General features: G+C 41.3%; 1 protein-coding gene across 1 annotated transcript; it reads right to left on the bottom strand.

Moving 5' to 3' along the window:
* Positions 1–663: 663 nt before the first annotated feature.
* On the bottom strand, positions 664–26,865 carry LOC510382 (guanylate-binding protein 6-like). The gene is given in 12 exon segments (XM_059885332.1): positions 664–1,004; positions 3,500–3,693; positions 4,013–4,115; positions 7,806–8,018; positions 11,542–11,822; positions 12,837–12,866; positions 12,869–13,081; positions 15,256–15,452; positions 15,663–15,772; positions 18,467–18,594; positions 22,245–22,440; positions 26,808–26,865. Coding segments are annotated over 11 exon segments (1,755 nt in total). The 5' UTR covers positions 22,414–22,440; positions 26,808–26,865; the 3' UTR covers positions 664–887.

Here is a 26,865-nt window from a genome sequence, read left to right as displayed (position 1 = left end):
AATACTCCATTGGGTATATGTACCACAGCTTTCTTATCCATTCATCTGATGATGGACATCTAGGTTGCTTCCATGTCCTGGCTATTATAAACAGTGCTGCGATGAACATTGGGGTACACGTGTCTCTTTCGATTCTGGTTTCCTCAGTGTGTATGCCCAGCAGTGGGATTGCTGGGTCATATGGCACTTCTATTTCCAGTTTTTTTAAGGAATCTCCACACTGTTCTCCATAGTGGCTGTACTAGTTTGCATTCCCACCAACAGTGTAAGAGGGTTCCTGTTTCTCCACATCCTCCCCAGCATTTATTGCTTGTCGACTTTTGGATCACAGCCATTCTGACTGGCATGAAATGGTACCTCATTGTGGTTTTGATTTGCATTTCTCTGCTAATGAGTGATGTTGAGCATCTTTTCATGTGTTTGTTAGCCATCTGTATGTCTTCTTTGGATAAATGTCTATTTAATTCTTTGGCCCATTTTTTGACTGGGTCGTTTATTTTTCTAGAATTGAGCTGCAGGAGTTGCTTGAATATTTTTGAGATTAGTTGCTTGTCAGGTGCTTCATTTGCTATTATTTTCTCCCATTCTGAAGGTTGTCTTTTCACCTTGTTTATAGTTTCTGTTGTTGTGCAGAAGCTTTTAATTTTAATTAGATCCTATTTGTTTATTTTTGCTTTTATTTCCAATATTCAGGGAGGTGGGTCATAGAGGATCCTGCTGTGATGTATGTTGGAGAGTGTTTTGCCTATGTTGTCCTCTAAGATTTTTATAGTTTCTGTCTTATGTTTAGATCTTTAATGCACATGAGATACATCATCCCTATGCACATTGTTAAAGAAAGTCACTTCATAAGGACATTAAGACAAAGGTAAAACCTGCCAGGATCCTTAAAGTAGTAAGCATGTATTTTCATTTCTTGTAGTTACTTGTCGTAGTCTAATTATCTCAATACATAATTCATCAGATTTTTTTTGAAAGTCCACATTGAGTAGTTCCCTTTGCACCTGTAGAAAGAAGACAGTACCCTGTTGGAAATATCCAATTGTCATTTATTTGTATCTAACATGGCATCCGGTCCCATCACTTCATGGGAAACAGATGAGGAAACAGTGGAAACAGTGTCAGATTTTATTTTGGGGGGCTCCAAAATCACTGCAGATGGTGACTGCGATCATGAAATTAAAAGATGCTTACTCCCTGGAAGAAAAGTTATGACCAACCTAAATAGCATATTGAAAAGCAGAGATATTACTTTGCTAATAAAGGTTTGTCTAGTCAAGGCTATGGTTTTTCCAGTGTTCATGTATGGATGTGAGAGTTGGACTGTGAAGAAGGCTGAGCACCAAAGAATTGATGCCTTTGAACTGTGGTGTTGGAGAAGACTCTTGAGAGTCCTTTGGACTGCAAAGAGATCCAACCAGTCCATTCTGAAGGAGATCAGCCCTGGGATTTCTCTGGAAGGAATGATGCTAAAACTGAAACTCCAGTACTTTGGCTACCTCATGAGAAGAGTTGACTCATTGGAAAAGACTCTGATGCTGGGAGGGATTGGGGGCAGGAGGAGAAGGGGATGACAGAGGATGAGATGGCTGGATGGCATCACTGACTCGATGGACATGAGTCTGGGTGAACTCAAGGAATTGGTGATGGACAGGGAGGCCTGGCGTGCTGCAATTCATGTGGTGGCAAAGAGTCAGACACGACTGAGCAACTGAACTGAACTGAAAGAACAGTATCTAACAACCTCAGCAGCTCAGCACATGTGTCTATTTCCCTACTACTTTAGATGCTCTTTGATGAGTTTGTCCAGTATTTCCAAATGTTTGAACATGGTGGGGAGTGAAAGCATCCCTGGTTTAGCTTCCCAGGATCCCTCAACACCATCTCCCTGGGCAAGGAGCAGTTAGGCCTAAGTCAGGACTTAAAACTACCCCACTAATGTGTTCCAGCCCTAAGATTGCACTTTGGGAGGGACTGTAGGAACAGTTAGAACTGGACATGGAACAACAGACTGGTTTCAAATAGGAAAAGGAGTACATCGAGGCTGTATATTGTCACCCTGCTTATTTACCTTATATGCAGAGTACATCATGAGAAACGCTGGGCTGGAAGAAGCACAAGCTGGAATCAAGATTGCCGGGAGAAATATCAATAACCTCAGATATGCAGATGACACCACCCTTATGGCAGAAAGTGGAGAGGAACTAAAAAGCCTCTTGATGAAAGTGAAAGTGGAGAGTGAAAAAGTTGGCTTAAAGCTCAACATTCAGAAAACAAAGATCATGGCATCTGGTCCCATCACTTCATGGGAAACAGATGGGGAAACAGTGGAAACAGTGTCAGACTTTATTTTAGGGGGCTCTAAAATCACTGCAGATGGTGACTGCAGCCATGAAATTAAAAGACGCTTGCTCCTTGGAACAAAAGTTATGACCAACCTAGATAGCATATTGAAAAGCAGAGACATTACTTTGCCAACAAAAGTTCGTCTAGTCAAGGCTATGGTTTTTCCAGTAGACATGTATGGATGTGAGAGTTGGACTGTGAAGAAGGCTGAGTGCCGAAGAATTGATATTTTTGAATGTGGTGTTGGAGAAGACTCTTGAGAGTCCCTTGGACTGCAAGGAGATCCAACCAGTCCATTCTGAAGGACATCAGCCCTGGGATTTCTTTGGAAGGAATGATGCTAAAGCTGAAACTCCAGTACTTTGGCCACCTCATGCGAAGAGTTGACTCATTGGAAAAGACTCTGATGCTGGGAGGGATTGGGGGCAGGAGGAAAAGGGGATGACAGAGGATGAGATGGCTGGATGGCATCACCAACTCGATGGACATGAGTCTCAGTGAACTCCAGGAGCTGGTGATGGACAGGGAGGCCTGGCGTGCTACGATTCATGGGGTTGCAAAGAGTCGGACCCGACTGGGCAACTGAACTGAACTGAACTAAACTGTAGGTGAATTCTAAATATTTCTCAGTTCCCTTGAGGTAGGGTGACCACGCACATGTCATAAATAATGAGGTCTGCTGACTCTCTTTAGAACACTGAAACTCCAGGTTTGGACAAAGAATTCATTTACTCTAGGTGTATAAAGTGAATCAGACAGATCTGGAAATAATGTAGCCATTTTAAGTTTTCAACATCCTGTATTTGGTAGAAGCACAATTGATACTTTTGAGAGCAGATGGAAATATTACAGGTCTTCGATGGTTGTACTGCAAGTCCTAAGTACTCTAAGACTGGGATCCTGTTCACTTAGGGGAAGTTTGACCCTCAGTCCAGGAGCCTGGACCTTTATTTGTTCCTTCCAAGCCTTAGCACTACAGAAGATGCTGAGTCTTACAGAGGTTAATTCTTCAGCACAATCCACACTGATGTTACATGAAACCTGTCTTTGGATTTCTCTCTGGGATCTGAATATAGGTCATATTTCTGTCCCTTTATTACTGAGAAACTAGCATTTTGTCCATCAGACTCTGCCCACGCCCATCTAGACTTACCTTCAGCTTGTACTCAAGCAGTTCTTCCTGCTCTCTAAGAAGGTTTTCTCTTTCCAACATGAACTTCTCTTTCAGTTTGGCTATACTTTCCTTGTGGCTTCTCCCTTGTGCCTCCATTTTTTGCATCTTATCATTCAGTTTCTGTATTAGCAGATCCTTTTTCATCTCTGCTGCTTGTCTTTTGGTATATTCCTCTGTTTCACAAGAGTTTTAAACAAAAAACAGTTATGCTGAGCTATACCTTCCTGAGCTCAAAGACTAAAATGACATTAAAGTGGTGGGAAGGAGTCTGACTGTTCCTGCTATCACATCAGACAATGTGCTTTGGTACATGATGTAGACACACTGATTAGATGTACATTCAACCCAAACTCCCTTGTTTATTTCCACGTGTAGCAGAGAGGATCCACAGAAGAAGAGGAAGCTCTAGTGTCAGAAAGTGTTTCCTCCCAATCCTGCTAAAGGGCAGCACAGAAGCCACCTTCCCCTCTGAGAGCTCAGTCCTCCCTGTACCTTTCATGGCTTTGTCCACATCAGCGAGGGCCTGGTCTGCCTGCAGGATGGCTGCCTGTACTCCTGCCTGTGACTGCAGGAAGCTCTGGAGGACGTGGTTTGCCTGAGGAAAAAACAAAGAGCAAAGACTTGTCAGGCAACCTCAATATAGTATCTTCCTGGGGAAATTATTGTTCAGTGAACCTACAGATTTCTTTGGGATGGTTTTGGTCACCGCCTCCTGTTCAATGTTACACACCTCCATCCATAGCTCTTCAGGCACTCTGTCTAACAGAATCTAATCTCTTGAATCTATTTGTCACCTCCACTGTATAATCATCAGGGATTTGATTTAGGTCATAGCTCAATGGTCTAGTAGTTTTCCCTCTGCAAGGGAGAAAGGTAAGTATATACCCAACTGAATGCAGAGTTCCAGAGAATAGCAAGGAGAGATAAAAAGGTTTTCTGACATGGACAATGCAGAGAAATAGAGGAAAACAGTAGAATGGGCAAGACTAGAAATCTCTTCAATAAAATGGGAGATATCAAGGCAACATTTCATGCAAGGAATGGGCATGATAAAGGACAAAAGCGATAAGGACCTAATCAGAAGCAGAAGAGATTAAGAAGAGGTGACAAGAATACACAGAAGAACTACACAAGAAAGGTTTCAATGACCTGGATAATACAGTGGTGTGCTCACTCACCTAAAGCCAGACATCCTGTAGTGTGAAGTCAAATGGGCCTTAGGAAGCATTACTACAAATTAGTGGAGGTGACAGATTCCAGCTGAGCTATTTAAAATCCTAAAAGATGATGCTGTTAAATCAGCATCTCACTACATCAGCAAATTTGGAAAAGAACAGTGGCCACAGGACTGGAAAAGGTCAGTTTTGATTCGAACCCCAAAGAAGGGCAATGTCAAAGAAGGTTCAAACTACCATACAATTGTGCTCATTTCAGATGCTAGCAAATGCTCAAAATCCTTCAAGCTAGGCTTCAGCATTACATGGACCAAGAACTTACAGATGTATAAGTAGGGTTTCAAAGAGGTCAAATTGCCAACATTTGTTGGATCACGGAGAAAGCAAAGGCATTGCAGAAAATAATCTACTTCTGCTTCTGCTAAAGCCTTTGACTGTTAGGATCACAACAAAGTGTGGAAAATTCTTCAAGAGGTGGGATTACCAGTCCACCTTATCTGTCCCTTGAGAAACGTGTATTCAAATCAAGAAGCAACAGTTAGTTTGAAACAAACTGGTTCAAAGTTGGGAAAAGAGTATGTGAAGGCTGTATATTGTGTCTCTGCTTTTTTAACTTACATGCAGAGCACATTGTGTCAAATGTTGGACTGGATGAAGTACAAGCTGAAATCAAGATTGCTGGGCAAAATATCAACAACCTCAGATATGCCTGTGATACCACTCTAATGGCAGAAAGTGAAGAGGAACTAAAGAGCCTCATGAGGGTGAAAGAGGAGAGTGGAAAAAGCTGGCTTAAAATCTAACATTAAAAAAAAAAAAAAACTACGGTCATGGCATCCAGTCCCATTGCTTCATGGCAAATAGAAGGGGAAAAAGTGGAAGCAGACAGATTTTATTTTCCTGGGCTCTAGAATCACTGTGGATGGTGAGATCAAAAATGAAATTAAATATGCTTATTCCTTGGAAAGAAAGCTATGACCCACCTAGACACTGTATTAAAAAGCAGAGACATCACTTTGCAAAAAAAGGTACATATAGTCAAAGCTATGGTTTTTCCAGTAGTCAAGTACAGATGTGAGATTTGGACCCTAAAGAAGGCTAAGCACCGAAGAACTGATTCTTTCGAACTATGATACTGCAGAAGACTCTTGAGAGTCCGTTGGACAGCAGGAGATCAAACTAGTCAATCCTAAAGGAAATCAGCCCTGAATATTCATTGGAAGCACTGATGCTGCAGCTGAAGCTCTAATACTTTGGCAACTTGATGTAGAGAGCTGACCCACTTTTCAGTGGGACCCTGATGCTGGGAAAGACTGAAGGCAGGAGGAGAAGCGGGCAACAGAGAATGAGATGTTTAGGTAGCATTGCTGACTCAGTGGACATAAATTTGTGCAAACTCAAGGATATGGTGGACAGAGAAGCCTGGCATGCTGCAGTCCATGTGATTACAGAGTCAGACATGACTTAGTGACTGAACAACAGCATCGACCCTCCAGGTTCGACCGTGTAAATTTTTCACCTTTCTTCAGACCCCACAGTGGTTGTAGATGCTGGAATTATGTGCAGCTGTAAAATCACCCATCCTCCACTGTTTGCAACTGCTCTAGCTGCACATTGCTTTCCTTCTGACTCATGCTCACCTACCCTTTCTTTATTAAGTTATCGTTTATTGACATTTCAATGTGTAGCTTTTGCCCCCTTCTCCAGGAAGCTTTCTTAAGTGTTATTCTGAGTTCTGAATGGCTGCCAAGAACCTAACAGCTACCCTATCAGCACTACCACTTGATAGATATGTGACATTAGGTAACTGAGTTCCTTTTCCTTATGTCATACTTATCAATTTTGTAATGAAGATGATAGCAGCATCTAATCTATATTATTCTGAGGACTAAATCGATGATCTAACCAAAACACCTGAAGTACACTTGAAGTAGTGAGGGCTCAACATACGTCAGTCATCATCACTACCACTACATCGTCCCTGTCACTATCTCTATCAGTGTGTACCTGTATGATAACCATTGTGCCACCATATCCAATGGCTATTTATGTGTCCTCAGGTAAGATTATAAACTTCTTGAGAACAACAACTTTTCTTTAATTTTCCCTACACTTTGCAGAAAGTCCATTTTGGGGTACTAATTTAAATTTTTTATTATTAATCATTTTTTACACAATTTTTAAAGGTTATACTCTATTTATAGTTAACACAAAATATTGGCTATATTTCCTGTATTTTACACTATATCTTTGTAGCCTGTCTTACACCCAGTCACTTGTACCTCCCACCCTCACTCCTATATTGCCCCCACTCCACGTTAGTAACCACTAATTTGTTCTCTATATCTGTGAGTCTTCTTCTTTTCAGTTATACTAACTAGTTTGTTGTATTTTTTGGATTTCACATGTAAGTGATATCATACAGCATTTGTCTTTCTCTGTCTGACATTGCTTTGAGAATAATGCCCTCCAAGTCCATCCAGGTTGCCACAAATGGCAAAATTTCATTCTTTTTGATAACTGAGTAGCATCCCAGTATATGCAAATTCCACATCTCCTTTATCCATTCATCTGTTGATGGACACTTATGTTGCTTCCATGTCTTGGCTATTGTAAGTAATGCTGCTATGAACATTGGGATGCAGGTATCTTTTTGATTTAGTGTTTTTTCAAAACTTATTACAGTGTTTGCTAATTGAAAGGAATGTTCTCTTCCATCTAGATTCTTGATAATAGATCCTGTCTTTGAGAAGAAGTATTTCTAGTTTATTTAAAGAAAATTAAAGTGTTAGTCACGCAGTCATGTCCGATTCCTTGTGTGCCCATGGACTGTATGTATCCTATGAGGCTCCTGTATCCATGGATTTATCCAGGCAAAAATACTGGAGTGGGTTGCCATTCCCTCCACCAGGGGATCTTCCCAACCTTGGAATTGTACCAGGATCTCCAAGCAGCTGCAAAATTGTGGATATAAAAGCTAAAAGTGTAGCAATACCACCATGCTCTGCTTTCTCTACAAAAATGGTGCTATGGTCTTAGAATTTTAAAAGAACCAGCAAAGACCCTTTGACTCCAATCTTCTGTTCTTTCCCAATCCCCTTACTCCTCACCTTAACTCCTTTCCTGGGAATGAGTTTATAGTTCTCTTCAAACCTGTTCCTTGCTTCTAAGTAGCGACGGTGTCCGCCAGGGAAAGAGAAAGTTCCTTCTGAAATACTCTTCATCAAGGGGTCTGAAAGCTTCTTAAGCTCAGCCTGACAATACTTGACAGATGCTTCTTCATCTTGCAGCAAGAAATCTTCTTTCTTTTTCTTGATCATGACCTGTCAAGGAAATGAAGAGAAATTCAGTAGAAAGAAGCTGTTAGAAGAGAAGGTCCAACTGTGATCCTCTTGAAGGAAGCAGTCGCACAACATCAGGGCACATGAGAAACAGAATAATAGATACAGAGTCACGAGACTAGTTTTAGTTCTAGATCTGACCAACTTTTTATGTGACTTATAGGAAGTCTCTAAACTCTGTTGGCTTAGTCTCAATATCTGTGAACTGATGGATTGGCAGCTGTGAATTCCATTGTTCTTTAACAGTAATAGGATTAATTGTGATCCACCCATCAACCAAGAAAAATGGAAAGCTCAATTATGACTTGAAGTAGGGCTTCCTATGCAACCTACGTGCTATAGATAAAGATATATATTAATACATAGCTAATCAATTGCCTAACTTAATGAGTTAAGTATACACAACAGAATTTTGAACTCTTTCTGAATTGTTGCTTCATTGAGGGGTTGAGTGTATGAAAATATAGGAATTTTATTTGTCACTTTTGTACTTGTAAACTATAATTGATCTGATTTTTCTCTAAGAGATTTTTTAACTGGGAGGATGGACAAAGGTAGACTAAAAGACAAAGTTTCTGTGAATATGCCAATGGTAAGCAGAATTATGATCACCAAGAATTTTCTCCCTGGTATGCACATTCCTGGACTTCTGAGAAAGTTGAACGTTGATCATATGTTTCTGTTCAGTTGAGTTGCTCAGTCGTGTCCGACTCTTGAGACCCCATGAATTGCAGCACGCCAGGCCTCCCTGTCCAACACCAACCCTGGAGCCTACCCAGACTCATGTCATTGAGTCAGTGATACCATCCAACCATCTCATTCTCTGTCATCCCCTTTTCCTCCTGCCCTCGATCTTTCCCAGCATCAGGGTCTTTTCCAATGAGTCAGCTCTTCGCATCAGGTGGCCAAAGTATTGGAGTTTCAGCTTCAACATCAGAGCCTCTAATGAACACCCAGGACTGATCTCCTTTAGAATGGACTGGTTGGATCTCCTTGCAGTCCAAGCGACTCTCAAAAGTTTTCTCCAATACCACAGTTCAAAAGCATCAATTCTTCGACGCTCAGGTTTCTTTATAGTCCAACTCATACATCCATACATGACCACAGGAAAAACCATAGCCTTGACTAGATGCACCTTTGTCAGCAAAGTAATGGCTCTGAATTTTAATATGCTGTCTAGGTTGGTCATAACTTTCCTTCCAAGGAGCAAGCGCCTTTTAATTTCATGGCTGCAATCACCATCTGCAGTGATTTTGGAGCCCAGAAAAATAGTCTGTCACTCTTTCCACTGTTTCCCCATCTATCTGCCATGAGGTGATGGGACTGGATACCATTATCTTCGTTTTCTGAATGTTGAGCTTTAAGCCAACTTTTTCACTCTCCTCTTTCACTTTCATCATGAGGCTCTTTAGTTCTTCTTTACTTTCTGTTATAAGGGTGGTGTTATCGGCCTATCTGAGGTTATTGATATTTCTCCCGGTAATCTTGATTCCAGCTTGTGCTTCATCCAGCCCAGCGTTTCTCATGAGGTACTCTGCATAGAAGTTAAATATGCAGGGTGACAATATACAGCCTTGATGTACTCCTTTTCCTATTTGGAACCAGTCCGTTGTTCCATGTCCAGTTCTAACTGTTCCTTCCTGACCTGCATGCAGGTTTCTCAAGAGGCAGGTCAAGTGGTCTGGTATTCCCATCTCTTTCAGAATTTTCCACAGTCAAAGGCTTTGGCTTTGGTATAGTCAATAAAGCAGAAATAGATGTTTTGCTGGAACTCTCTTTCTTTTTCGATGATCCAGTGGATGTTGGAGCTGAAACTCCAATATTTTGGTCACCTGATGAGAAGAGTTGATGCATTTGAAAAGACCCTGATGCTGGGAAAGATTGAGGGCAGTATGAGAAGGGGACGACAGAGGATGAGATGGTTGTATGGCATCATCGACTCGATGGCCATGCGTTTGTGTGGGCTCTGTGTTGGTGATGGACAGGGAGGCCTGGTGTGCTGCAGTTCTTGGGTTCTCAATGAGTTGTACACGACTAAGTGACTGAACTGAACTGAACTGAATGGTTTAGTGTTTTTCCCCACTTTCTTCAATTTAAGTCTGAAATTGGCAATAGGAAGTTCATAATCTGAGCCACAGTCAGCTCCTGGTCTTGTTTGGCTGACTGTACAGACCTTCTCCATCTTTGGCTGCAAAGAATATAATCAATCTGATTTGGCTGTTGGCCATCTGGTGATGTTCATGTATAGCATGGTCGCTTGTGTTGTTGGAAGAGGGTGTTTGCTATGACCAGCGCATTCTCTTGGCAAAACTCTATTAGCCTTTAGATTATGTTGTATAGCGTAGGGTACTTTAAAAAGTAGAGATGACCCTAGTGGACAATACCTAATCACTTAAGTCTTTCACATGTAGTCTTCTCCTGTTGGTGGCAGAAGACGCATTCAGAGAGATTAGAAAGAAAATAAGAATACAGGGCACCATTGCTGGCCCAAAGATGGAGCAGCGTGGTTATCCAGAGCCCATATGAGTGCTGAAGAAAGATACATTCACATATTTACATGCAGGGATGACAGTGTGGCTTATACATGATTTAAATTAAACTTTATGCTAAATACAGTAATCTGTTTGTAGCCTATCAAGCATGCATTTACATCTGCTTCAATCATTAAAGGAATACATTTAAAAATCAAAATGGAATAACTTGTGCAGAAATTCAAAACTGACCTTGGTGGCCATTCTGGATGTGGTTTCAGGCATGTTTCTGCATCACTGAGAACTTGAATCTCCTGAACTTTGTCACACTCAAGGATGCCACCATCCATTCCCAAAACAGTGTCTGCTATAATAGCAACTGGAAGGTGAAAACTTATGGTCTCAAAGATCCCATTGTAAATAGGCAATGGTTTCAGACTCCAAACAATCCTTTAACAAGCACTCTTACTTCTTTCCAACTCCAGTCTTAATTCTTAACAAATACTACAGGTAGTTTTGTGGGTTTTGCCTATATTGAGGGTTTTGCAGCCCCTCCTCCCTGCACCCATTTTGGAGTCCAGTGGAGCACAATTCAAATGCTTCTTGTATGTGTATCTTCAAGGCTCTAGTCCTCATTTGGCTCAAATCATATTCTTCTTATGCTATGACAAACTGTTTGCTGTTTATTCTTGGGAGTATTACTAAGCCCTTTGAGCCTTTTCCCCCCTCCATCTTGTTGTACACAGAGCACATCACCTGTACACCTTGAGCTGGAATCTAACCTGAAGAATTTTGAGCTAATAAATGTGTGTTGTTTTAAACAGCTAAGTACAGGGTAATTTGCTTACAGTAGAAAATAAAGAGGCCAGTTTTTAGAAAAAGGGATGGAATGCAGCCTGTAGAATCCTGTCTTTCACATGAATCCAAACTCCTTTTACAAGTGAGAAGCATGTGAACCACAGGTAAAAAGAAGGAGCCTAAGTACATTTCTAGAAGAAAATGTATCAGGAAGGCTATATTCTAGGCTACATTACCAGAAGTTTCTTCTGGAAATCCTTCTTTTCATCCTTGAAGGAGTGCTTCATGAAGACTGCAATGGCTTCCTTCTCACAGGCTGCATGCACCTCCAGCAGCTCCTGGAGCGTGTCTGTGGGGAGGCTCAGTCTCTTGGTCATCTGCTCACTGTAGTGGTCTGCTGCCTTCTGCACGGCTGCTGAGTTCTCTAGCTGGGCCAGAGTTGTCACCGCGTTCTCCAGACAAGGAACTGATCCACTGTTGATGGCATTTACGTAGGCCTCCACCAGAGTCCCCAACCCTGAATGACACATATTTTGAAAATAAACAGAACATTCTCCCTTGTTTTATGAACTTTAGATCAATACTCTTAAAATTACTAAAGTTTTATTGACTTTGAGGTTTTCTTTCTTCTCTTTCTTTTCCTCATCTTCATCCTTATCCTCATCATTGTATCCTCCACCTTCTACAACTTTCTTATAGTAACATCACTGTGTCTCCCATTCACACTATTTTATAGTTCTCAGTTCATCACAATTCATTATTAACTGAATTATCTCAAACAGTATGTTCAAGGTTCTCCTGTAACACTTTTCCCATTGTAATACAATACAAAGAACTTATATATATGTGAGCAAACTGCATATTTTGTGAGCACTATTTCCAAATGAAAATGTAGTGCCACATGCAAAAATGTCATCAAGAATTTCCAGACCATGATACAAACTTTAAAGCAAGCAGCCCCATCTCAGCACAGGGCACTATGTGACTGCCCCATTGACATGGGCATGAAGCCAGAACTACGTAAGATTATATTTAGACTTGTTTCTCAGACTCTCAATGAGCTTACATGGATTCATGACCTACTACTTATTATTGATTCATGTGAATTCACAGAATACCTTGTATATCCTCATTATAAACACTTACCCACTCAGTGGTTCATCACCATGAATATGTGTATCCTTAACATATCTTTAGTGTAATATTGGGTTGGCCAAAATGTTTGTTTGGCTTTTTCCATAATATCTTACTGAAAAACCTGAAAGAACATTCTGGCCAACCCAATAGTTTCATGAGATTTGGTATGCTTCAAAAAAGCCTCATACAGGGCAATTTAGTGAAGAAGCCTGCATTTCTATGTGGGGATGAATATCTGATTTTCCAAATTATACAGAGAACACAGTTAATGAAGAAAAAAAGAAGAAAGCACCATTATCGACAATCCCAGAGTACATTTACAACTTCAACTCCACCAGACATTCCTCAACCACAGTGAATCACAGAGAGACATGCTGTAGCAAAGGAGGCTCACTTTTCCCAGTGATAGTGATTCCCTCTTTTAAGTCTTGGTCTTTGCATGGGTATAGATATACGAGCAGAAAACTTTTGACTGCTTCTTGAAATTCACATCCAGTTCGTTGTCTGGTATTTCCTCAAGATGGAGTAATTGTTTTCTGTTACTTGCAGGGCGGTCAAAGACGAAACACTTCCGTCTGGGAAAGAACTTCTTAATACACTCTCTGGGTAAATTGGAATTTTGAATTTGGTGATTTGCACCTGCAAAAGTGGAAACAAACAATCAAAGAAGAGACAGACTCTTGATAAGGGTGCTGAGGACTTTGATTTCCAGGAATTTTTACAATCATTCTAATGCCTATGCCTATAAATCATTTCTATTTGAAAATCAACCTTACACTAATCTACCATTAGTTCAGTTCAGTTCAGTCGCTCAGTTGTGTTGGACTCTTTGTGACCCCATGAATTGCAACACGTCAGGCCTCCTTGTCCAACACCAACTCCCAGAGTTCGCTCAAACTCATGTCCATCCAGTCGGTGATGCCATCCCGCCATCTCATCCTCTGTTGTCCCCGTCTCCTCCTGCCCCCAATCCTTCCCAGCATCAGAGTCTTTTCCAATGAGTCAACTCTTCGCATGACGTGGCCAAAGTACTGGAGTTTCAGCTTTAGCATCATTCCTTCCAAAGAAATCCCAGGACCCATCTCCTTTAGAATGGACTGGTTGGATCTCCTTGCAGTCCAGGGGACTCTCAAGAGTCTTCTCCAACACCACAGTTCAAAAGCATCAATTCTTCGGTGCTCAGCTTTCTTCACAGTCCAACTCTTGCATCCTTACATGACCACAGGAAAAACCATAGCCTTGACTAGACGGACCTTTGTTGGCAAAGTAATGTCTCTGCTTTTGAATATGCTATCTAGGTTGGTCATAACTTTCCTTCCAAGGAATAAGCGTCTTTTAATTTCATGGCTGCAATCACCATCTACAGTGATTTTTGAGCCCCCCAAAATAAAGTTAAATAAGTTAAAGTTATCTACCATAGAAACTCTATTTTTATACTGAGCCAAGATTGAAGGAAATACTTCTGGGGAGGAAAAAGAACTATTTATACCAACTGAAGAAACTTTTGTTTTCCTCAGCCATTGCATAGTATGCACTGGATCTATAAGGTGTTTCTTGAAAGTTAAGCCAATCCAAATAACTGTCAAAAACACTAGTTTGATGTTACAATCTCCATTTCAGACATGAAAAGTAATGGTGGAAATAAGGATATTCACAATATATCTGGGAAAGAAATCACATTGGGAACAAATGACATACAGGAAAGAAATGCTTTATAAAATTGAATAAAAATGCACATTCTATAAATATGTTTTGAGATTACTTTAGCATACCAATCTCATGGTTAGATTGGCTTAAAGGAAATGAGGACACTCCATCAGTCCTCTGCAACACTTTCTATTGGATGTGACAGTATCATACAGAGGGATTTTGGGGCATATATCATCAGTTCAATAAATATTTATTGAAAGGTTTAAGTATATGATTAAACAAAGTCAATATTGCTTCTAGGTACCACCTATTATTCTCTCTGCTAAATATAATCTGAGTAAACAACTTACTGGATGAATATGACATATACCATGTAAGAGAGGTTATATGTGGCTCAATCATAAAGAATTCATCCGCCAGTGCAGGAGACATGGGAGATGTGAGTTTAATCCCTGGGTAGGGGAGATCCCCAGAGGAGGAAATGGCAACCCACTCCACTATTTTTGCCTGGAAAATCTCAAGGACACAGGAGCCTGGTGGGCTACAGTCCATACATTCAAAAAGAGTCAAACATGACTGAGCAACTGAGCACACGAGCATGCATGTACATATGGTGTAAGTTTCTAGAATGAAGAGTATGATGTTATGAGAAAGCCTTTGAAGTCTGATAGTCTCAATGGAAGGATGTAGCAATGTTTTTCTTTTGAAGGAATTAGAGTATAAATAGTTTGTCTATTAAGAATATATCTATATAGGGCAATAAAAAACACTCTGTGAAATGTATCAATATTTCACAAATTAATCCTTTTATTTACTTTATGATTCTACATCTACCAATTTCAATTTGATGGGTTATTTTTCTCAAAGAGAAAAGAAGAGCACTTAATATGTAATACAATATGTGAGACTTTTTCTTCATATTAATTTTTCTAAAATTGTTTGTTTAATACTAGATTCTAAATTTCCTCAGTGAGCTTATGCTCTGGTCTCTGAAGTTCTTCCAGTAACAACAATGACTGAAGCCACCCACCAGTCATTCACCAGGCACCATTAGCATAGCCTCATTCCAACCCCAAATTAAGAGTGACATCAAGTGCTGAATATCAGGGCTCTTGATCCCACTTCCTACTGAGCTTTCTACCACCTTGCCCCTGCTCTGATACCTGGAATCAACTTCAAGGCATTCTCCAGGTACTCATCTTCAGTGATGGGGTTTCCATTAAACTTCAGCTCCAACATGAAATCCCGCACAGTCCAGACAAAGTCTGGAAAGAATCTCACAAACTCGACTGAGTCCTCTACATCATCAGAGATGGGAGATGATTTGATTCTGATCAGCTCTGTTAATTCAGTCACATAGCTGGGATCTTAGGTAAGGAAAAAGAAGCACTCTCCAACAAAATTTCCAGATCCTACCCCAAAGCAAGTTTTACAAATATTCCCTTTTAAAATTTGCCCCATTTTACCATCTCATCAATCAACAGAATGGAGTCATGGAAAAGGAGAAACGGTGTCAGCTGCTATTCCCATAAACTCAATGAAATGTGCTAGTTCAGCTCTGGAAGGATACTGCAGCTGTTCCAGGGCCTGGTGGTTGATGGTGCCCATGCTGTTGTAGATACAGGTACTGCTCAGGAGCACAGCCAGGGCAAAGATCCATGAGTCATTTTTGGAGTCACCCTAGAAAGTACATTACAGGGTGAGGACACTACTCATGCTCTCATTCAATTGTTCATTTGCTGTAACAGCAGACTCTAACTCGATAGGAAGGCAAGCAACATAAATTTTCATCTCAGTTCAGTTCAGTGGCTCAGTCGTGTCCGACTCTTTGTGACCCCATGGACTAAATGCAAATCATTCTGGTGTTTATATTGACCCATCTAAGCTCCTTTGTGTGATTAGCTATTAGCAGAAATGAATGACATCTTATATATGTTTGAATGTTTACTAGAGCACTTGGAACATAGAAGTTTTCCAGTAGAAAGTGGACAATGATTCCTTTGCAACATTTTCTAGATCATGATGGATATTAGGAATAGAAATACTAATCAATTAAATTCAACTACTAACTGTTCATCTAGATAATAGGAGACACTCATTTGCTTACTTGAATATAAAGTTCCACATAATAATCCCTACCCTAGAGAGATGGCTTTCTGGAGGGTCAGATATATATGGGAACATACCTATTTATCCAAGATGATAAACAACTCAGTGTAGAACCAAATGTGTTACTGTAATAGATAAAGGAGTAATACCACAAAGACAGAAAAAAAAAAAAAATACTCTGTGCATTCAGAGCAAAGGGTGATTGTGTCTACAGTGATGTGATGACATGAAGTTGAAAAGAACTGGACATTAAAGAATTGACAGAAACTTCCCTGATAGCTCAGTTGGTGAAGAATTTGCCTGCAATGTGGCAAGAATCTTCCTAGAATGCGGGAGACCTGGGTTTGATCCCTGGGTTTCGAAGATCCCCTGGAGAAGGGAAATGCTACCCAGTCCAGTATGCTGGCCTGGAGAATTCCATGGACTCTGTAGTCTATGGGGTCACAAAGAGTTGGACACGACTGAGGTCTTTCACATCAGTCACTTCAGGAACCATGCAAGTGGAAGGACCCACAGAAGCTGATCATGATTGCCAGAAACTGTGGTTATATAGAGGTATTACCAGGTTATTTTATTTGGCCGAAGTGGTGTTACCCATGTAGTAGTAGATAACGAGGTGGAAAATGATATTCAGAACAAGTCATGAGTGACTTTGGAACTGATTTATATGTATACTGCCCACTCCAGAATTCTTGGGCTTCCCTGGTGGCTCAGACAGTAAAGAATCTGCCTTCAATACAGGAGACCTGGGTTTGATCCCTGGGTCCAGAAGATCCCTTGGAAAAGGGAATGGCTACCCACTCCAGTATTCCTGCCTGGAGAATTCCGTGGACAGGGGAGCCTGGCTGGATACAGTCTATGGGGTTACAAAGAGTTGGACACGACTGAGTGACTAACACTTTCACTTTTTTCACCCAGATACGTTACAGATAGTGAGACCAGCAAGTGGTTCTGCTACTATCAGTGTGCAGTTTGTTGTGCACTGGCTTATGGCAAATGAGGTTAGATAAAGGCGGCAGATTATGCAAACTACAACCTATTATGAATCATAGACCATCTTGGGTTGACACTGATGTGATTAAGAATAAATTAAATTTTAATTTATAATTCAGAATTCATGTCCCAGCTCTTTTCTGCAGTGATGAAACCCAAGATTCAGTGTTCCTACATTTAATTTAGATGCAGATTAATACAAATAGGAGAAAAAAACTGATTGTAACTAACACTATAAAGTCAAAATATCTAAATTTTTCCCATTTACAAAGCTTTTTAGTTAAGAGTTCACTGACAATGCTCAGAGCCTTGGACTAAAATGTTCCGGGTACAGAAGGAGCTTTTCTGGAGATTTAAAAAACATATATATAATAGATTTTTGTTAAATAGAGTTTTAAATTTTATTTATGTTTAAAAATGTTATTTTATTAAATATATTTTTTATTAAAATAGATTTTTATTCAGATAAACTATTTCATGTTTTCTACTTACAACCCCATCAACTCCACAGCTCTCAACTAGTAGAGCCCATTGTTCCCATGGGTTATAGCTTCTACTGGACTATAACTATAGTCTTTCACCAGTTATAACTGGTGAAACCAGTTATATATATATATATATATATATATATATATATATATATATATAAAACCACTATAACTGGTGAAAGACTGGTTATCATCTTCTGACTATAGCCAGACTTCCACCAGTCTAGCTTTCACCAGACTTCCCAAACTAACAACTGGTATAGGTTATCACTTTGTGTAAACATGGTTCTGTGTGCTGATAACACTGCACATTTCTTACCTCCCCAACTGAGCTCTGGGCCTTTAGCTCCATCACTCTGATACCTGTTGCATTCAACACAAAGCCCTGGGATTCAGATGCCCAATAAATATTTATTAACTTGTATCTTTCGTCTCCCCTGGAGGAGGTCATGGCAACCCACTCCAGTATTCTTGCCTGGAGAATCCCCATGGACAGAGGAGCCTGGTGGGCTACAGTCCATGCAGTTGCAAGGAATCAGTCACAACTGAGCAACTAAGCAACAGCACATCACATTTTTCGTCTCAGTGCTGAAAATAAGAAGATCTATCTATAATAACCAAACTGTTGAATTTATTATACAATAAGTTCAAGCAAAGGTTTTTTTAGCCTCATCATTCATAGTTTGCTTTGCATTATTTGATTGGGACATGTCATAAAAATTGAACTGAGGTGGGAAATTGAAATGTAAGTAGAGTAAGGAATAAAGAAGATTCCCTGCCTTACCTTTTCCACATCACCCAGACCCTCAGTGTCCAGAAGGACCAGGGTGTGGTTCTCCTTGGAGGGGTGGGGCACACACCACATCCAGATTCCCTTGGTTTCAGACTGCACTGTGGAGCCCAGACAGAAACCTGCACAGAAAGAGGAGGAAGCAACGCACAGTAAGACCAGAGAGTTCAGGCTACCCAGGGGTTGCTTTGGGTAAAATGGTTGGAATGTGAGTGCCTGGGTTGGGGACAGGTGTTTCCATTTCAGCAAGGACAAGTGCTACACATACTCAGGATCTTCCCAAGAAATATTTAATGTCCCTTATTCACCTTCTAACATTAATGGCTCATACTGTATCACATTAAGAGGTCAGTGTAAACTCTGTTAACCTTTTAGTTATCTGATATTAAAGAGCTTCCATATCCTCCACTTTCTGATGGAGTCCCACCAGTACCAGTAGGAGATCAGGAGTAAGCCTCCTGTTCCGCTGGCTTCCACCCTCGTGAGCCACGTTGTCCCAGCAGCTCTGTTCCTCCACCTTGACCACATCTCCTTTTGTTTAGCTCCATCCAGTAGCTCTGGTGTTTGTCACATTCTGGAATCCATTCATTGCTTGCTTCTTCACACTACAGAAGATACAAAGGCTACATGGCCATTGTTCCTGCCACCCTCTGACTGCTTCTGCATCCTTCATTGATTCCTTTTCCTCTGCTTGTTCCTTTCTGATTATTTTTTCATTAAATATCTTGATTTACCCCTTAAGTGACTTCCATATGTTCTTCCAGGTCCTGAACTGATATATCAACTCTTGATAGATTTATTTTTCCTTCCCTTCCTCCCTGTATTTTCCTCATTTCTATTCTCCTCTTCAAGAAATGATGAATTCTTCGTTCATTGACTCAAGGTTGCTGATATTACAGCACTGAATCAGAAAAGACCCATGAGAATTGTTTGCCCTTCTTTCTAGAGTATTAAAACAACTGAGGGAGATTGTGTGTGTGCTCAGTCTGTAGCCCACCAGGCTCCCTCTGTCCATGGATTTCCCAGGCAGGAATATTGGAGGGGGCTGCATTTCTTCCTCCCTTCGTCTTCCTCACCCAGGGATCTAACTTGAGTCTCGCATGGTTGCTGCATTGCAGGCAGATTGTTTACCGCTGAGACACCAGGGAGGCCCAGAGGGAGATTATGTGAGGTATATGCCTAAAAGCTGCAGGCAGTGAATCTTATCCATAGTGCAAGATTTTAAGTGCCCACCAGATGCCCATGGTCTCTTCAATGAGACTAGAAATGGATATGATGATATCCCTAGTGGAGCATGGTTCAGCACGGCTCAGGCCGTTCAATGATCATATCCTGTGTGTTCTGTTCAGAGAGGATATAACACCTGAGGTGATCTGCACTCTTCAACATCGTGATAGCTTTTCACTGTTTGCCGATTAATACAGAGAAATATAAGCTCCCATTTCCTTCATGGAGAAAAGATGAGGTATAACTGCGGGTCATCGCTGTCAGTTATGTGAGGTCAAGGACAGACAAAGAAGTCACCACAAGGGCAGAGTGCAGTGACTTGCTTCTGCTCGTGGACTTTGACTGGGCACCAATTTTGTTTCATTTTTGGTTTTTGTCTCCTTGTCATTCAACTGGAGTGGTAGAATCACAATTCAAGTTCTTTAAAACATAACTAAGTGAGGGATTTCCTTAGTAACAGAATTTGTTGTTCAGTTGCTCAGTCAAGTCTGACTCATCACAACATCATGGATGGCAGCAAGCCAGGCTTCCCTGTCCCTCACCAACTCCTGGAGTTTGCCCAAGTTCATGTCCATTGTATCAGTGATGCCATTCGCCTCCTTATTACCTGATGTTATCTCAAATAGAATAAAAAGAATGTTGTTTAAACACCTTAATTGTTTAAACACTTTGACTGATGACTTTTCTCACAGTTTTCAAATCTCTAATCACTCAAAAATGACATATTAAGTAATACAGCCTGACAGAGAAATCAGTCCTCCCCTGACTAGTTGTCAAGAGTTTTTCTAAAAGAAAAGCAAATATAAAATATTTTTGAGGCCAATGGGAGATTGCAAAGCAAAAAGAGGAAGAAAAGGAGAAAATAGAGTAAGAGAGATAAGAGACAGAGTCTGAGAGAGACATTGAGAAATAGCTAAGATTCTTAGATTTTAGTTGGCTGAGGTTGTACTCTCTAATCATGCTGAGACACTGAGGCACATAAGAAGGCATTAGGAAAGAAATAGTGTGTAGTTTTCTTAGACAGCAATATCCAAGACATCGGCAGATTGCCCCTAAAATCAATAAGAACCAAGCAAGCAATTCGGTAGAAAAAGAAAGATTCCATGAAATTGCAAATGTAAAGAGTAAATTAATATGTTCAAAGGTACAGATGTTTATTTGTAGTGAGGCAAATAACATGCAACTGTATAGACACCAAATCAGCCAAAGTTAAAATAAGCCTTTTACCAGATTTTTTTAATGATGTGGAGAATTCCAGTTACTTCTAATAAGCACATAAATTGCACATAAAACTTCAAAAACTGTTTGATATTGTCTTGAATGCCTGAAAATATATGGACTCTATGATCCAGCAGCTACATTTCTGAGTATATCACACAGGGGTAGCTAGTGTACATGTGCACCAGGATAGAAACAAGAATATTCACGACAGCAGCATCCATAAAAGGTAAACTACAGATAATAACAGTGTTCATTAACAATGAGTGAATTCTTCTACCCTTTGTCAATAGCATACTATAAAGTAGTGAACAAAAATAAATTACAGTCAAGTATGACAAACTAGATGAACCTTATAAACTTCTTGTTGAGCAAAAGAAGCAAGACCCCAATGATTGGCACACTTTAGTTCCCCTTGTATTAAGTTCAAGGTATATTTTACAACCTGGGTGTGGCTCAGCTGGTAAAGAATCCGCCTGCAATGTGGGAGACATGGGTTTGATCCCTGGGTTAGGAAAGTCTCCTGGAGAAAGGAAAGACTGTATAGTCCACAGGGTCACAAAGAGGTGGACATGACTGAGCAACTTTCACTTCATGTTTTACAAATGGAGAAACATAATATGAAGCAATTTTTTAAAAGGAAGAGTGAAAGAATACCCCATGAAAATCAGAACACTGGTGAAGTCTAATGAAGGTGTGAGAGGACATAACTTGGGATTTTGGGTGTTGAAGTATTATTTCTTGATCTGAATAGTGATTAGACAGATGATTACATTATGTTTACCAATTTTACAATATTTGTATATGTATATTTTATGCACCATTCTGTATGTGTTATAGCTGATAGTAGGAAAAAGAGAAAACAAAAGTATAATTTACCAAATTGGAAATAAGCAAATTAAATGAAGTAAAAAAGGTGGGTGGTAGCCCCATTGAGATATGAGTTTTACAGAGATTCATCTGCCTGTACTTCCTTCTATCCTTTTTAAAAAACAACATGCTACCTGAAATGACCCTATGGTTTAGGGCAAACGTGGTGAAGGAGAAGGGAATGGAATGATTGCTGAAGATGAGCTCCTGAGCCGTTGGCAATGGATAGGATCAGGACAAATGAGGTAGATTTTTGGATGAGGTTGGGAATTCTCGATTACTGGATAAAAGAGTTAACATTGTGGAGAGATGGGTTTGAAGTTATAAATTCGGTGGTGAGAATTAGGCGTTTTCTTCAGTAGGGAGTTAGGCTCTTCAGTAACATGACCCTAGAGGAGGAGGATCAGCAGACTGTGTTATCACTGCTTCCAAGTAAAAGGTCTTGAACAACACTCACCATGGTTCTGTCCGGCCAGGCGGTTCATCAGGTAGGACTTCCCCGTCCGATAGAGCCCTGCGATGGCCACCACCACCACAGGCTGAGATATCTGCTCAAGAATCTTCAGTGCTCTGGGGTTTACCAGCAGCTGATTGTTCCGGTTTTCCACCAGACAGATGGGGTCCATTATATTGGACCCAGATGACACTCGAAACTGTAACCCAGAGGAACAGTTCAGTAAAACACAAGATCCGCAAGTCATCTCTCATGGTGCACACCAGGCTTCTGCTTGTGGAACCTGTACATCAATTCTCTATTCTTTGTATGTTTCTAAAAGGTAAGTATTCAGCTTAGTGTGCTAAGGCCTGTACACGTGAATTATGTACATTTCCTCATGGATCCTTAATGAACCCGAAAGCAACCTGTCCATGGGAGGCATGCAGTGAATACAATGAGAACACAAAGCACTGATGATGAAGCCTTGAGAACAAAAGCATTTAGGGGGTATTAGAGGCAGATGGGATATGAAGGGGATGAGGAGTGACCAGACACCATTTCTGGAATTCTGAATGATTTGGTCACTCAGTAATTGCACAAATATTTATTGAGAAACTCTCATGTGCTGGACACAGTTCTAGGGGCTCAGAAGCAAATAGTGAACAAAATGGAGACAAATCTCAGCACCATGGAGCTCTATTCTAGAGGAGACAGATAATAAAGTAAAACCAAAATTGCTGTTGTTGTTGTTTTGTCGCTAAGTCTTGTCCAACGCCATGTACAGTAACCTGCCAGGCTTTTCCATGTACAGGATTCCCAGGCAAGAATACTGGAGTGGGTTGCCATTTTGTTCTCCAGGGGAAACTTCCTGACCCAGGGATCAAACCCACATTTCCTGCTTGGCAGGCAGATTCTTTACCACTGAGTTACCAGGGAAACCGCCCCCCACCACGACCCCCAAAAAAACATATATATGTATATTAGGGGATGGGAAGAGATCAGAAGGAAAGGATAAAGGAATGGCCTATAGAGCACTGGGGGTTGAATTTATGTAGTCAGTAGCCAGGGAAGACCGTGCCAAGTAAGGAAAACGAATGTAATCAATGATTTGATGAAGACAGATGGATGCAGGGAATCAGTGGGATCTGGAACAAGCTGGAAGAGTGAGTGTGGGAAAAAAATTGAGATAAAGAACATAGCTCTCTCTCAAACACAAAAGGATAGACCTTTAATGTGGCTACTCAAAGTTGTGCTTGTACGAATTAATTTATTAGCTGAAATTATAAGACTTTCTTATTATTTAAGCTGATAGGGAAGAGATGCAAGCAACCAGGGTGTTTAAAGGTCTGCCTAGGTGTGTCAGAGTCTCACATTTGGGCCAGGCTCTACTTAAAATGATTTTGTCACAATGATCAGGTGTTTCATGATCTCAAGAGACAAACGGCACTCTGAGGGATTTGACAGTCCCATTGTTTTTTTCTCAGACTATGTTAAGCAGTATGTACATGTTCCCATACTTTATTAACCATGTGACAACTGGGAAGATTAATTTATCTGTGCCTCATGTTTCTCTGCTATAAACTGGTGACACTAAAAGTAAAAAACAGTCTGTTGTTAGGGTCATTAGGAGAATTAAATACCTCATAATACTTAAACTATTCTTAACATTATGCTGGTTCATAGTAAATCCTATGTAAGTATTGCTTTACAGTTGAGTCCTCTGAAGAAGGGGAAGATAATTTCTGAATGAAAATGGAGGATTGGCTCTGGCCTGAACAGTGACACTTCCCTCCCTGGTTGCAAGCAAGTGGGAGGACACATCCCAAGAGGAAGATGAGCAGGCTGGGGAGATCCAGTGGGAACAGCTGAGAGGGAGGACGGTGATGGGGGAGAGTCAGGCTGGAGGAGCTCAGAGCTGCCTGGCCAAGTCCAAGTACAAGTTCTGGAGTTGGGCTGCCAGGGTTCAGTCAGAGGGTTCACGTGACATGTTTGCTGTTGAGACCTTGTAAAAGGAACTTAACTCTGGAAGCCTCCATTTTCTATCAATGTTGTAGGAAGAAGAATAATTCCTACCTGATTCATTGCTGTACATGTGATAACATATAGGCTCTTAGAAAATTTTAAGAAAATTTCCTGCATTAATGTACTGTTTTAACAATGAACATGTTAGAAAATGTAATAGTCTATTAGTGCTTCCAATAAGTTGTACATAATCAAGGTATCTAAAACCTTTAAAAAAAAAAGTCATGAATTTTTTCAGCAGAATTCCTCTCTAACATGTATCTTTTTTTTTTTTTCCTATAGTAGATTGGTGGGTGGTCCTAAGATGGCAGAGCAATAGGACGGGGAGACCACTTTCTCCCCCACAAATTCATCAGAAGAACATTTAAACGCTGAGCAAATTCCACAAAACCACTTCTGAATGCCGGCAGAGGACATCAGGCACCCAGAAAAGCAGCCCATTGTCTTCGAAAGGAGGTAGGAAAAATATAAAACACAAAAAAAGAGACAAAAGAGGTAGGGATGGAGCTCTGTCCCGGGAAGGGAGTCTTAAAAAGAGAGAAGTTTCCAAACACAAGGAAACACTCTCACTGCCAAGTCTGTGGCGAGCCTTGGAAGCACAGAGGGCAACATAACAGGGAGGAAAAATAAATAAATAATTAAAACCCACAGATTACGAGCCCAATGGTAACTCCCCCAGCGGAGAAGCAGCGCAGACGCCTGCACCCAGCACTAGCAAGCAGGGGCTGGTCAGGGAGGCGCAGGCTGCATTGCTTAGAGTAAGGACCTGGCCCTGATGCCCCAAGGGCAATCTGAGCGAACTAACTTGGGCTAGCAAACCAGACTGTGGGATAGCTACCACGTGAAAACCCCTAACCTAAGACACCCCAGGCCTGCGCACAGAACAAAGGACTGAACAGAACTAGCCAGTTGCAACCATCCCCCTCCTGTGACAGGCAGCCAGAGCCGGAATGGGGCAGTTGCAGCCCCAGAGAGACATTATCTACCAAACTGCAAGCAGGCTTCTTTGCTAACTAAGACTTCTTGGGGTTCTGGACAGTCAACATCCGCCTGAGAAGGTGTGCCGGTTGTACACCCAGAAAACCGAGTGGCAGGGATGGGGGAGGAGATAAGTCCCAGTGACCACGCTCGCCAAACACCTCATCACCTGAGCTGCTCGGACATGGGAAGGGCACAAAACCCAGGCCCCACTGAGTCTGCACCTCTAAGAACCACCCAAGTGCCTGAACCTGAGTGGCTTAGACCTGGGAGGTGCATGCAGCCCAAGGCCGGCCTCAGACGGTTCCTGGCGGTTCCTGGTGGAGCAACCTAGAGCCTGAGCAGTGTGGGCAGGAAGGGCGCATGCACCGTGAGCAGGGGCAGGCCCAGTGTGGTTGAGGCGCTGCCAGCACACCCCAGTGTTATTTGTTTGCAGCGTCCCTCCCTCCCCACAGTGGGAATAACTCTTATTTTTAAGGTGAATAGCTATAAGCAAGAGAAATTGTGGAGTTTATATCTTAGACCAAATATTGATAAAGCTTTGTGTAAGTCAATGAGTCTACAAAGATTTTGTATTTTAACTCAAAGTATACTGAGGGACCAAAACCAAGAAGCTTTTAACTTCAAAACTAAGCACTTGGAGGGACTTTCCCAGAAGTCCAGTGTAAGACTCCCTGTTCCCAATGCAAGAGACAGGGGTTCCCTGGTCCAGGAACTAAGATCCCCACGTGCTGCATGGCATGGCCTCATAAATAAATACATATAAAACAACAGAAAGCCATAAAAAATAAACTAAACAAATAGAAAAGAACAGTGCTAATAGAAGGCAGAAGATGACCAACAAGTTTCCAAAGGTGACTGTTCAGAATTATCTGATAGTCAAGAATACCCCACACTGGAGATTTTCAGCAAGTACCAGAGGTTATTCTGAGGCTGTTAATGTATGTGCCACTCATTAAAAAATCATGCATGATCAACAAACATAATTAGATCTTACAGTTATTATTAAGAGTTTTTTTTTTTAGTAAGAGTGAGATTGAATTATTCCAAAGAAAACAGTTCTGTATGTATTCAGAGTATCAAATGTTAAGACAAAAATAATCCCGAGTCCATCTTTTAGGATTTAAATTGGCTCTGTGTGTAGGACCATCTTTTTTGTTTGACCACTGCCCAGCGGGGTGCAGTCAGGATGTGCCTGAGGAGGGCAAGAGGGGGCTAGGAGAAGAGACCGCACCCATCGCCTCTGCGAAGGGCGGGCTGGGGAGTGAGGGTGAGTTTGCGTCTTCGATCTCAAAAATGACTTCAGCTTCCTTTCCTCAGAAGACATACCTGCTCTCCTGCTTTTTGCTGCAGCCCTGCTTAGATGCTCCGGGAGCAGCGGCGCATCCGGGCGACAAGCCTGAAAGCAGCCTGGGATCCAAAAGGAGACTCGGAGCTGCCTGAACAATGCGCCTGGCCGGCGCCACCCGCTGGCCCCGCGCCTCCATCTGCTCCTCTCCTCCCCCAGTGTGGGGTCTGCGCAGGGAGATTTATTGTTATTTAACCGAAGTGTGCTTGGAAGGTCAAGTTTAGGAGCAGACTTACCTGGAGCTGCAGCTGGGGGTCAAGTCAGTTGCTCTGGCTGGCTCCTAGGGCTCTTCCT

This window comes from Bos taurus, chromosome 3, assembly GCF_002263795.3.
Source record: "Bos taurus isolate L1 Dominette 01449 registration number 42190680 breed Hereford chromosome 3, ARS-UCD2.0, whole genome shotgun sequence".
NCBI classification, from domain to species: Eukaryota; Metazoa; Chordata; class Mammalia; order Artiodactyla; family Bovidae; genus Bos; species Bos taurus.
This window is presented reverse-complemented; position numbering and strand designations above follow the sequence as displayed.